Genomic DNA, 14282 nt, shown 5'->3' on the forward strand with positions numbered 1-14282 from the left:
AGTACTTTCCATATATTCTACTTAGGTCTCCTTCATGTCTGTCTGAACATCATTTGAATTCTCCCTAAGGTATGGTAGGGCTGGATGTTGTAGATTTTGATTATTCATTCAGATAGCAGAAAGAAACTATTAAGGGAGCTGATATTATGTGGGCAGTCACAACTGGAGAGATACATTTTGCTTTCTGTCTCTCTAATTCTGCCTAGAGAGAGTTTTAAGCTTAGTAGCTGTGGCACTCAGCCCACAAGATGGACTCTAATCATTCCTGACTCCTTGTATTCATATTTTTGTCTAGTTTCTTCCTACATTGAATCAGGATGGGTCTGTGCGACCAATAGATATGGTGGAAGTGTGATTTCCAAGGCTAGACCATAAAAGGTATTGCAGTTTCTCTTTTGACTTTTCAGATTGCTCACTCTGGGGGAAACCTATCATGATGTGAGGACATTTAAGCAGCCCTAGAAAGGCCAGGAAAAGGCACTGAAGCCTCCGACTAATACTGACCACCAATATACCAACATTGCAACACCATCTCCTGTAAGTGGATCCTTCAGCTCTCTGCAAACTTTCACGTGGCTGCAGCCCCAGGAGAGGCCCTGAGCCAAAACTTCCCAGCCAAGTCCCTTTCAAACTCCTGACCCAGAAAAACTGTGAGAGATATGAAATTATTACAGTTGGATTAAGAAGCTAATATTTGGGCAGTCGAATCGTTGCTTTGGCTGGACCCGGACGTGTGGCCCGCTGCGCCCGCTCTTTGCGCCCCGTCACTCCCGCCCGCCCGCAGGATGGCCCACAAGCAGATCTACTACTCAGACAAGTACTTCGACGAGCACTACGAGTACCGGCATGTCATGTTACCCAGAGAACTTTCCAAACAAGCCCCGAAAACCCATCTGATGTCTGAAGAGGAGTGGAGGAGACTTGGTGTCCAACAGAGTCTAGGCTGGGTTCATTACATGATTCATGAGCCAGAACCACATATTCTTCTCTTTAGACAACCTCTTCCAAAAGAGCAACAAAAATGAAGTCTATCTGGGGATCGTCAATTAAATCTTTTCCACATTTAATGTATATGTGTATATAAGGTAGTATTCAGTGAATACTTGAAGAATGTACAGACTGTTGATCCGTACCTGTGCAAGAGCTGTATTCTTCACAGCAACAGAGCTCAGTCAAATGCAACTGCAAATAGGTTACTATAAGGTGTTTAAGATAAAATTTCTTCTAGTCGGTTTTTCTCTTAATATAAGTGCCTGTTTGACTTTACCTGTTACTTTTGTTAAATAAAGTTTGTATGTTGCATTAAAAAAAAAAAGAAGCTAATATTTGGAAGATCTGCTACTAAGCACTAGATAACTAATAAAGGAGAATTTATCCAATTGGAGAGATATGTAACTTGGTGAGATTTCATGGTAATGGAAACTCCTATGGCTCCCTGATTTTCTCTTTTCTTCAGACTGCATGCATTGCTGGTAAGAGTCTGTTGGAATTTGGCTCCAAATAGGTTGTTCTCCCTTTTTCTTAAATTCTCACAATATTTCCCCCCATCTCACATTTATTTTTTAGCTAACTCTAGATTAAAGAAAGCATTGTCTTAATTCTTTTAACATGAATTCCACATTTCAAAATACATTAAAAATGCCATGCTGGTATCAAAGTAAATATGCCAAGTAGACTATAAAGTTAAAGAATGCTAAATATCCACCATATAAAAATGATCCATCATTACTTTAGGAACTCAAATAGGGAGAATATAAAATACAGATATGTTTAAAAAATAGTAAGCTATATAAGCAATATGCAAAGAGAGAATAAATAAGGTCACTTTGACTGAAACTCTCAGATTGCCAAATACAGGGAGTGAGCTGATAAAATCACACACTTTCCCAATTGCCAACATACCCCAGGAGGATCATCTGCTGAACAAAGATAAGCCATAAAAGGAAAAGCAAAGGTATTAGATAAATTGAAGAGTATTAAAGCAAAACACAAAATGACGATATAGCACTATTTTCAAGAAATCCAAGAAATATTTTTCATTTCATACAGAGCTTCATCTTGTTTATATTTCAAGATTAAATATCTTGACATCTTCATCACTTTCTCCCATTTTTTACCATGAGAGTTTCTAAATACTATTCATTCAATCAACATGTATTTATTGAGCACCTACTATATGCCAGCACTATTGTAAGCACTGGAAATAGAACAGTGAATAAGAAAGACAGTCTCATCCTTCATGGAGCTTAAAACTAGTGCAGATAAAATTAATAAATAAGCATATCACATCAGATGAGTATTAAGTGCTATGGAAGAGAAATTGAAAAGGTAAGGTGATACGTAGTCAAGATGGATGGTTTTGATGCAGGCTGGCTGGGTCCAAGAACCCAGAAGAGGTCCCACAGGACCAGCCAAGAGGGTCTTTGGCTTCACACAGGATGGAAATCAAACACAAGCTGAGAGGAAGTAAGAGTAGTTTATTGAAGACATAGAGCAAATACAGAGTGTCTGAGAGACTCAGAAGGGAAAGGAGAGAGAGTCTTGTCCTTGCTTGGGGTCCAGAGTTTTTACTGAGGACTGTGGTCTCTTTAGGCATCCAGGAACAAAGATGAGTGTTTAGGTGTTCTCCATAAGTCACTTATGCCCTGGAGCCAGGGGTCTTGGTGAATCAGTGGTCTTGGAAAATATTCATGATGATCCCACCTGGTCACTCCTTAGATGCTACCTATTGTGCTGGAAGACTCCAAAGAAATCATTAACTCCTTGACCTTTACAAGGAGCACATCCATTATCTGTTCTATAAGGCAGGTGTAAGGTGAGGGTGTAGGTCCCAGCAAGAATAGAAGCAGGAAAAGGAGCAGAAAAGCAGTTTTTCATTGGGTCTCTTTAGTTTCCCTGTCTCAGCCTATTTAAGAGAACATAGTCAAAGTCTAACAAAATCAGTTACTATTAAATGTAAAATAGGTATAAATTTGATTCTCAACACTTGAGTGCATAAACTCTCTCTCCCCATGTTCCAAATTGAGTTCAATTTGTCTTTGAGGACTTCCTTATCTCTACCCTCTCCTTGAATGTTTAATAAGAAATTCAATCAATCATTTTGCAGGAGACTCTTTCACTTTCTTAAGGTCATTTAGGACTCCAAACATAATAACTTTGGAAAGCTTAAAGGAAGACCACAGATCTATGCGTCGTGGCCCCCACAAAGATCTTCATTGTCCAAGGCTGCGTGGGTCATTCAAAGGCATACAGTGTCGATACTCTAGACCAAGTCCCAGCTTTCTCATTACTATGATTCTCAAGACTCTATCACTTATTCTTCAGTTCCTAGTAACCCAAATGCCCCCTTAAATGTGCCTACCATCTCTGGGTAAAGTACAAGTCTGTCTTTAATTTACAAATTTGTAATTTACAAAGCATTCAATTTACAAAACTTAGGGAATCCATATGTCCTCAGGGTCTCCTCTCTCCTTTTTTAAAAACCAAGAATCCTACCAGGCTCAGACAGTTCAGCTTTTACCTCCTGAAAACTCTTATTCCAAGAGAGTAAGAGAAAAAGAGGCAAAGAATTCCCGTCATTCTTTCCTGATAAGCCCAGAGGAAGTTACTACAGCAAATTTTTCAGTGAGGTTGTCTGCCACAGATACAAGAATAAAGAGGAATTAAATCCGCTTCCTCCAGTTTTTATAGTTACACTTGTCAGAAATCAAGATTTGACTACTAGATGTCACAGTGTATTTGCAGCAAGACAGAGTAGGCTGGAGGAAGATTGGGGCATAGCACTAAACTTACATATTTGGAGTCAGTGAAACACAATTTAGGTTACAAAGCCTGTTGTAATCAGTACAGAAATCTCTGTTCCTCCTTCAGGTAAATATTTTAAAATGGGAAATGAAATGAAGCATCAAAGAGTCTTAATATTCTAAGTCAGTAGAGCAAAGCAGGGAAAGTTTGGATGCCCAGACAGCCCAATAGATGGTCTCTTTAGGTATGATCAAAAGGAACCATGACCAGAAGCACTGGGCTTTGGATCAGAGGCAAGACTGCTAGTCTCAGGGAAAGAAATTGATAATAACAAGACTATGGATTTCTAAATAAGCTCTTGGCAAAGAAGGGTTTAAAAAATAAAACAAGCAAATAAATATAGATTGTTTTACATGGAATTCAAAACAGAATATGGTTAGGGCTTAGACATTCTTGACAAGGTGGGTAAAGGCAAAACACTGTATCTCATGGAATGGGTCAAGAATACCCTTTATAGGGGAAACCTATAAGCCCCAAGTTACCAAGTGTAGACACATACTCCACCATTCTCTCATCATACCACAGAGAAGCCAGGTGAGGACACGATGAGGCTGGAGGTAATAGCCATGCAGTGGTACTCCAGGGAAGGGCCCTGTTTTCTCTTCCATACCTACTTACAGTACAAGTTGGTGCATAGTCTTGGAAGCGAGGTATAAAAAGGAAAGTACCTAGGCACTAGAGAGTCTATAAATGCCAGTGCATTTGTCTGAGTTGTCTGAGAAATTGTATTTATGCCACTAAATCAATGTTCTTCAACCAATTTTTATTAGTGCCCCACCCCAAAGAGCCTTTCGGAGACTTTGCTCCTAATAACATCCCTGATGAAATTTTAATACCCAATATACTATATTTCTGTCTGTGTGATATATGTATATTATCTGTGCTTTATGCTTAAAAAGAAGACGATTTTTCTCAGTACCCCCCCCAAGAACCAATTTTTACCCCCTTGGGGGTGTATTACCACCACTGAGAATGCATATACCAGAGAAAGGAAGGGAGTCTCACTATCTGAAGGTAAGTTTGGGTGCAATTCCTTCCATGAAGGAAATGTGGCCTTGCTCATGGTCCACCTGTGATGGGACAACCTGAGCTTCTAGGGTCATGCATATGATAATCCTGCTTTTCCTCCTCTATTGTTTGTCAAATAAATGAATAAATAAAACACTCAGTCTTTAAAATTTAGCAATAAAAGCCAAATTGCTGATTCTGTGTTATTACAGTGGTTTCGGATCTTCTTGCCTATCTAGTAGTAGTCATAAAATATTTTAACAACTTCTCTTATGATATTGATGTTGCAATTTCTAATTAAGTTAAACAGACACCTAGTTTGTGACACACAGCAATTCCATTCTTAGATATATTCCCAAGAGAATTGTATCATGTACAAGAATGTTCAAACCAATTTTATTTGTGATAGTCCCAAACTGGAAAGAGCCCAAATATCTGTCACATAGTCTATAGCATATTAATGGGATAGAAGACTACTCATCCATCCATTAACAAAAATCAGCTACTGATGAGTATAAACCTATGTCAAAAACATTATGTTGAGCAAAAGAAGCTAGGCACAGAAGATTTGTGATGTATGATATATATATGTGTGTGTGTTATCCAGAATATATGATGTATGATTCCAGTTATACGAAGTTCAAGCCTAGGCAACACTAATCGATGTAGAAAAATCAGAAGAGTGAATGTGTAGGGAAGGGGGTGGATTGATAGAAAAGGGCCATGAGGAACATCTATTATTAGGTGATGAAAATATCCAATATCTTGATGTCAACATTTGTCAAGCTATGAACTTAAGATTTGTGCATTTTACTGTATATAAATTGAACCTCATAGATAAAAAGATATTGCCACCAAAGTGATGTTGTCAGCAAATGTCATGGCAGTTTTCGTGGTGGAATCCATTTTTAGTTAAAAAGTAACTTTTTCTGCCAAGAGGAAAATACTCTGTAATTGCTATTTGCTGCAACATAACAGAAGATGCTGATGGAGCAGGCCAGCATGCTCCAGATAGAAAGCTGCCAAGCAGACTGACAAAAGACATTCCTGACTTAAAAAGGCACCTGTTTTGTGCACAGCCTAAAATCAGCAAACAGCCTGTACACAAAGTGAACTTTGAACATTTAGAGCCCACATAAAAGGACTATGTGAAATCACATTTCGGGCCATGAAATGAGGAAACATTATCCCAACAGAAAATGATAAGTGATCAGATCCCACAGGACTCAGAACAAAAGGGTCAATTCAATGGATGCAATGAAAGAAAAATGGAAGTCCAGCCTCATCCAGACCAAGGATTATGATTTTAACCCAACATACTAAAGAGAATTACTGTTTCCTCAATAGCAAAAAGCTGGGAATTCATGAATAAATTTATGTTCATGTGAATAAAATTATCCAAAACATAAAATGTACATAATAAAAGCACCATTTTCTTTACATTCTTTTGAATGGGTTCAATCCATTTCAATGAATATATTAAGTAATATCTACAGTGAAAGAACCTCTCCAGCCATTGTTGCAGAGTTACCTGGACTGAGTGTATCCTACCTATTAATTCTACCTGATTGTGCTAAAGATTATCCTTTAAAGCACAAAGCATAGTGCTTCCTCCCTGAAATCCATACAGGCCTGAGCATTGGAGCAGGACTGATCCAAAGGCAGGAAGGAGACCACAGAGCAAAGAGAATGAAGTGAGGGGCTGATTTCTAATTTACCAAAGCCTTGCTCAGCTCTATACCTAATTAGATGTTAATAACAAAATCAGAGTCAGGCCAGAATGTGTTTTGTTAGCATGTTACAAGTGAAAGAAAATAAAATAGAGAAAGAAAAACAGTATATGTTTCTATCATTTTATAGTAGAAGAGGAAATCATTTGAACCATAAATGGGTAAATGTGGTCATCTTATAAGGAATACATTGAATGTGTGCACATGGCTTAACACTTTCACCTCGATTTTATTCTTTTCTTAGGGAGCATAAAATGAAATGTACCGTTTTCTTGGGACACCGGCTTTCTCAGACTCGGTCTAGTGAGCAAAGTTGAGATTTTCAAGACTTTGGGGATCACAATCATTTTAAAATCTACCTAATCTGTCGATCAATCTTAAGCTGGCCAGGTTCGTGTGAAAATAACTATTATGGTGAAAGAAAGCAGATAAATATTAGAACTATTTGGTGACCATTCTTTCCATTGCAGGTACCAAGGAAAGCTTTATCTAAGACAACAGTTGTCTGTTTTTCCATTATGACCTAAGGAACCCTTTCAATGAATCCTTCAAAGGGGAGGGCCATCAGTGTTTGGGATGCTATTTAAAGGATTCATATATTAATAAGCAAAAGATGAGTAGGTAAATGCATTATAAATTTGGGGGCCAGGTAGACAAACTCTTATAATTTGACCCTGCTGCTATGTAGTTATGGGACTTAGAGCAAGTTATAGCAGCTTAGTTTTCCTCATCCATAAAATTAAGATAAAAATAATCATCCTCACGGTACAGATAACCCTGAGGAATAAGTAGGATAACATAACAAAAATACCTACCATGTATTTAGGCCTAGAACATGGTAGTTTCCTGTTTTATTTTCCAGTGGCTGCCTTAACCACCACTGTAATACCATAAACCTGGTGGCTTAAAACAATAGAAGTTTCTTTTCCCACAGTTCTGGAAGCCAAAAATTCAACATCATTTTCAGTAGGCCAAAATCAAGATGTCGGCAGGACCATACTCACTCTGCGGCTCTAAAGGAGAATCTGCTCCTGGTTTCTTCCGGCTTCTGCTGGTTTCCAACATCCTTTTGCTAGTGTTCACATCACTCCAATCTCTGCCTTATCTTCACAAAGACTTCTTTTCTCTATGTATCTCTTTTCTGTCTCTCTCTTCACTTTTGATGGCATTTAAGGCTCACTCAGATAACCCAAGATGATCTATTCATCTCAGGATTCCTAATCATATCTGAAAAGACCCTTTTTTTCCAAATAAGATGACATTTATGGGCTCTAGGGATTAGGACATGGACATATCTTTGATGCATGGGGGTTACTGTTCATCCCACCTCAGTGCTCAATAAATGCTAAGAGGCTTTCTCTGTCATATATATGTGAGCATAAGGAGCAAGAACTTTATCCTCTTCAAAGCCTGAAGCCATATTTGTGGGACTGGTCTAACAACAGTGGGTGCAAAAAACATATTTCTTCACTAAGGTTGAGAATAACCAAAAGTCAAGGAAAGCCTTAGAGATATTCTCTTTTCCAGCCATCAGAAGTATTCTCTTAAGCAAAAAAGAAGTATTAAGATTACTTTATCAAGAAATAAGCACTCAACCAAATACAGCTTAAAGAGCAGTATTTCTTAAGTAATAATAGTATGTATATTTTCTGTGAAGCTTATATTTGTATAAAAATGTGGAACATTCACACATTCAGTTATTTGAATTTGGTGTCTGTTGAAAACAAAACCAGAAAAATGTTGAGACTTTCAAAGTAGGCCACATATGTAAAACAAAGCGTGGTAAAAGTACCTAGCTTGGCAGATGGCTCGGAGTGAAATCACAAAGTGGTGTGGTGAGACATTTAATGAAAAAAAAAGGCAATGATAAGCTGTCAGCTAATGCATTATTAATTGCACTAAAAACTTCTTCTCACCAAAATATACTAAAAGGCAAAATCTTTTGCACACAAATATATGCTAAAGCACTTTCCTTTTCACGTCCAAAGAGGATTTTTTTTCAAAGCAGTAAATTAGAAATCTTAAATATTAGACTTTCATAACCCATCTACATAATAATTTGTAAGGTTTTTATGCAAAAACAATTCTTCCTAAAATGTCTGAAGTAAGTAATGCTTACATAACTAAAAGAAAAGATAAACCAATAGGGATTCTCAAACTAAATTTTCCTTTATTCAAATGAAAAACAGTGATGATGGAAAGTAGAATGGGAATTTCCTTCCATCTTTTGATAAATGCATTTTTTTCAATCAACAAATTCACATTCTGATGATATGCTACCAGTTCCTTTCACAGCTAATTCCTAAAATGTCCAAATCTTCAATGACACAAAATCCAGCCTAGCCTCAGTATATTAGACATGACCCTTTTAAAAACATTATGGAACACTCTGGAAGGTAAGTTTAGATGTATCTCCCTTAGAGCCTCCTGCTCTCAGATACACTCCAGATTCACACACCCATCATTTTGTAACCGAACTCAAGGGGTTCCTACTTAGGTGCAGCAGCATCAAAATGAACACAACCCAAGGTAGTATTGAAAGCAAACAAGTTTTTATTACTTGTCACAAGTGAGGAGACAGGAAGATAGCTCTCAAAGTACTGTCTGTCCATGGGGTTAGTGCAGGAAGCTTTCATAAGTCTACTACCGCGTGGGGGCAGGGTACATTTGGTTCAATTGTGCGTGTCCAGGATGTCAACGTGCTAAGGCATACATTGTCTGTTCAAAAAATGGCAGAAACCTCCACCCATAGGAGATCTTAGTATTACAATGAAATAAAGCTAACTTTAGAACAACTGCATCCTAGCTAACAACTTGCAATCTTAATTGTTCACAGCTTCCAGCCCCATCTCCCGATGTCAGAACAGTTGGGTAGGTGTGTAAAGTTGAACATGACTCCTCTCATACCTTGAGATCTATAGGCAAAATGGATTTATGCATGCCTTGAAAAAGTTGATCAGAAAGACTATTCCAAGAAGTCACTAGCCTTGCTAATACTGTAAGCTAGGTTGCAATGTGAAATTACTCCAATCAGAGGCCTGACATCTATCAGCAGAAGGGAGGAAAGAGACAACAGCAGGGAAGGAATGCATTTTGTTTTGCAGAACTAGCAATTCCCTATAGCCCTTTATGTAAGCCAGTTTGGAGTGGACACCTGCACAGAAGCCCCACAAGTCGTCTTAAAGTTACCTTTTAGCTCATTAGAATAGTAAGATTCCCTCCTATGGGTGGAGTTTTCTGCCATTTTTTGAACATAGGATGTATTCCCTAGCATGTTGACGTGCTAGGCATGCACAATTGAACTAAAGTGCCTAAGACATAGAATATGTGTAAGTTCCTTAATGCACATGCAAGCTCCCTGCCTCCACTTCCTAATACACTGAATAAAAGCTTTCTGTACAAACCCCACAAGGAGACAGTGCCCTGAGAGCTATCTCCCTGATGTGGGTCACCAAGGGCAAAGGTCAAGAAAGAATTCTTGAGACATTTTATGATGCAAAAAGGTGCTTTTATTGGCAGAAAGAGCTGCACTTGTGATTGTGAGGAGCAACTCATTATATACTTCTGAGTTTTGGGGGGAGGGGTAGAGATAACTATGTCTCTAAAGGGATTTCTGCCTGTTAATGAAGAAATATAGGATCCTGGAGGGCTGGCTATTGTCAAGATAAGGTTGCTTTTAGTCTCTAGCAAAACATTCACATTAAGGCAGCCTTGAGTTCCTTGAGGACTGTCACGCTCTGCATGCCTCAGGTATTTATCAGTGGGCTGCAAGTTTTAAGGAAATTTAATTTTAGCTGTATTTCTCTTGCCTTTGTTCTCCTCATCATCCCTGCCTCCTTACTTGTAACAAGTAATAAAACTTCTTTGCTTTCAACACTTCCTTGGGGTCGTGTTCCTTGAGTTGTGTTCAATTTGATGCGCTGCAAGCAGCAAACCCCAGGAGTTTCATCAACTACTACATTTAAAGTACCTCCTGGTTCCATCACTTCCTCTGTATTTTAAGCTGCTGCCCCAGAGACTGAGCCTTTGTGATGTCATCTTATCATCCTCCTCAACACCTTCCTCAGTTTTTTTTGTGTTTTGTTTGCCGTGCATTTGTTAGCCTTATTATTCCTTGAGTAAACAGAAAGAACTAGTTTGCCTTAGTGGCACACTCTGTTCCCTATTGGGTAGCCTAAGAAGAAATGAGCTCAGCAGGTCTGATACAGCTTCATTGCCTTAGGAAAGGTCAAGGATGTGAGTTTGTTGATGACTAAGCCCTTGGGTCTGCTTGCCAGATAAAATACAAAATGCCCACAGGTCTGATACAGCTTCATTGCCTTAGGAAAGGTCAAGGATGTGAGTTTGTTGATGACTAAGCCCTTGGGTCTGCTTGCTAGATAAAATACAAAGTGCCCAGGTAAATTTTTATTTCACGTAAACAAGGAATACTGTTTTAATGTATGTCCTAAATATCATATGAGGCACACCTAGACTCAACAACTATATTCATTGTTTATATGAAATTTGAATTTCACTGAATGTCCTCTTATTTCTTCCCCCTAAACTTAGCAGCCTTACCTTGGTCACATGTCTTCCCCTCTTTGGTAGCTCAGATAGTAGCTCAGCAGGTCCATGAAAGATAGCTCCATGGAAGCATCCACTTGAAAAAAGGTAAGCAGAAGAAAAAACTTCTCTCTATCCCACCTAACATAACCCTGAGAAGGTTCCATTGCTTTTGATTCAGAAACATATCTGCTTTCATCCATACAATCACAGCTTTCATGGGACTGGCATATTTTTATAATTAAGTTTATATCCTTCTGTTATAAATGTAATTCATGCTCATTAGAGAAAACTGAAAATTCAGAAATGTGTGAAGTCACTTTGTGCTCCTGCATAATAATACTATTCACAGTGATAATAATACTATTCCTAGTTTATAAGTTATTTCATGATTGCATTTAATTCACACTGCAGAATGTTATATAATGTTATATAATGTTATATAATCTACTTTTACTGAGGAAGTTGGAGCTCAGAGAATAATTTGTTAGAGAGAATGAAGCCAGTAAACAGCAGAGAAAAGCTCTAAACCAAGATCTCACTAACTCTAGAGTCTACTCCACTGTGCTCCCTCTGTGCTATTAACATGTTGCTATATTTCATCCTGGGGTTCTTTCAAGGGCTGTTCTGCATATTATTAATTATAATAAATATGTCATTTTCCAAAACAAAGGACTGTTTAAAAAACTTTCTCTAAGGAAGTATAATTTTACATACAGTAAAATGCCCCAGCCTCTGCCATGAAGCTTTCCTTTATTCTCTTGGCCACCCTGACCTCTCCTACTCAATATGGTTAATGTGCACATTTGGTTTTCCACAAATAACTCATAATCTCCCAGAAGGCACATATGATGGCTATAATTCCCCATTCACACAGAGCTGAGCACAAAGCAATAGTCCTATTATTCTAATAGCCTCTAATGAAGTACCTCTATGGTGAGAGGCTCTTCACACACATTCTCTGCAATCATAACAACAACCCTGAAAGGTAAATATTATGTACATCATAAAGATGAAGAAACTGAGTCTCAGAGATGTTAACAAGCACCCTGGGGCACAATGTACCTTTGTGGGAATGAAACAAAGGATTCCCTACTTCAGGGTGGAAGCAGCTCTGAGCATCTCCTGGCAAGTAGATCTTGGGCTGAACCCTCACTGACCGAGAGAACTTGAATGGGGCACAACCTGCACAACCATACACAGCAGCTCTGCGCAGTATGACACAGCTACTAAATAGCTGTGTTTAAAGTCAAGTTGTCTGACACCAAAACACATATGTATCCACCATGCTATGCAATGTCTGACTCTCTGATTCCTCCTATTTCACTCTGAAGTCTGAAGTCTGATATATAAGTTTTGGAGCTACTCTATCAACATCCCTCTTACAATTCTCCCACAAGTCTCCAGTTCCTGCTCCAGACTTACTGACAACACCCATCGCTGCTGCATCTCCCCACTTCTGCCTCTGAATCATATTATGCTCAATGCCTCAGGAGGAAAAAGACATTCTTCCCTCTCCAGACTAGGCTACAGTGTATAAAAATAAGCTCTCTCGGGATCATGGGCTCATCTAACATGGTAAATTCTATACTTTTGGTGAATTCTCAAATTTTAACCATGGAGAACTAATCAAAAGCATAGAAGTCACATTCACTTGTGCCATGATTTGTCTTTGATCTTACATTTATGCAGAAATTCTTTGCATAAACTTGTTTGCTAGTGAGTTGCAAAATTAATTATTAGATTCAGCAAAGATCTGATGTTGTTTTCATCAGTACTCAAATCTGATCCAGTTTTTTGGTCTTGCCCATCACACAGTATTTTACCCTTTGTACATCAAGCTTAACTTATTTAAGTTTGCTTATTAAGTTTTCTAAAAATAATGCACAAATATATTTATGAAACATAATAAAATGTTCATATAGAATCATAACCTTTTTGGGTTTGAAGGACTTTTTACAGAATCCAGGTTAATTTCTAAAACAGATGAGCATGCCACCCCTAGGGCATGTGGGGCCCGAGCAAATATTTTTTGTGGGGCAACCATCTATATAATTAACTTGGTTAAACATTTATTAGAAAAACTATGGAACCTTAAGAATAGTAATTTATTGATGAAAATGTAGAACAATGAGTAGAGAAGAGTTATTTATGTATTTATTATTGTCTCATCAGTGGTCGTGAAGATTCTACATAGTTCGCAAGCACTATCTCTTTCCCCTCAAGTCAATAAATTCTTTTATATTCTATATTGTGAAATATGCAGTTCCTGGCTAATTTTACATCTCCCAACTTAAGAAAAATGCAGCAACAGTTATTACTCACAATGCAATGGCTTTTTAAACAGGTTTGTACTGAAATAATATACAACTTAATATCCCTGCAGTTTTATAATACCATTTATTTAATGCTAATTACATTATTTCTCATAATGCTATGTTATCCACTATGCTACCCATGAACACTGACTTCCATTGATTCTCTCAAAAGTTATTACTCTGCATTGTTGACAATGACCACAAATGCAAGTGTTATGCAGATTAAACAGAAAAATGTAAATAATAATTCACTATATGAGCATGTTGAATTCACCATTCAGAATCATACATATTAAAAATATAGAATAACACATCTTCCAATAATATATTCTCTTGAACTCTTTAGGTCTTGACCACTGTTTTCTCTCTATCTCATACCACCCATTGAAAAAATTTCATGCTGGTCAGTGGGAGCAATCAAATTGCCAGTCCTGGACTCAAACATAGACCCTTAAATAACTATACACATGCCAGTTATGGAGATCCCTGGGGTACCTGGTCAGCCTCTCGCATGAAGATAGAGTTCAAGAGCATCCAGAAGTGGATTGGAGAGTGGGGTCCACACAGGTCCTGGCACTGGCTTGGGCAGGATACTGCTGGATACTGGTCCCGCTGGATATTGCTGGCCATGGCCGGTCCCAAGTAATTGAAGAAAAACTTAAAATTTTCAGGAGAGAGTCTCCAAAGTGCATTCATGTTTGAGTGCTTGTGTGGATCTACAGGAAACACTAAAAATAATGAAACTGTGCTTAAGTGACATGGCCAACAATTCTCAAAAGTCTGTGAGAGAACTAGTTCTACATCTCAGGTCTTCAACTTCCAGGGCTCTCATCCTGTCAATGATTATTTCACAAAAATCCAAGACTTGAAAGAAATC

The 14282-nt window shown here is 38.1% G+C and overlaps 1 protein-coding gene across 1 annotated transcript; it reads left to right on the top strand.

The window, feature by feature from the left end:
- The first annotated feature begins 704 nt into the window (after nt 1-704).
- Nucleotides 705-1305, top strand: LOC123849371 (cyclin-dependent kinases regulatory subunit 2-like). The gene has a single exon (XM_045881973.3). It carries the CDS (start codon nt 786-788, stop codon nt 1023-1025), a length of 240 nt encoding a protein of 79 aa, XP_045737929.1. The 5' UTR covers nt 705-785; the 3' UTR covers nt 1026-1305.
- Nucleotides 1306-14282: the final 12977 nt, after the last annotated feature.

Source organism: Mirounga angustirostris, unplaced genomic scaffold, assembly GCF_029215605.1.
Source record: "Mirounga angustirostris isolate CCGP_5_RB_7025 unplaced genomic scaffold, mMirAng1.0.hap1 SCAF_15, whole genome shotgun sequence".
Classification (NCBI taxonomy): Eukaryota; Metazoa; Chordata; class Mammalia; order Carnivora; family Phocidae; genus Mirounga; species Mirounga angustirostris.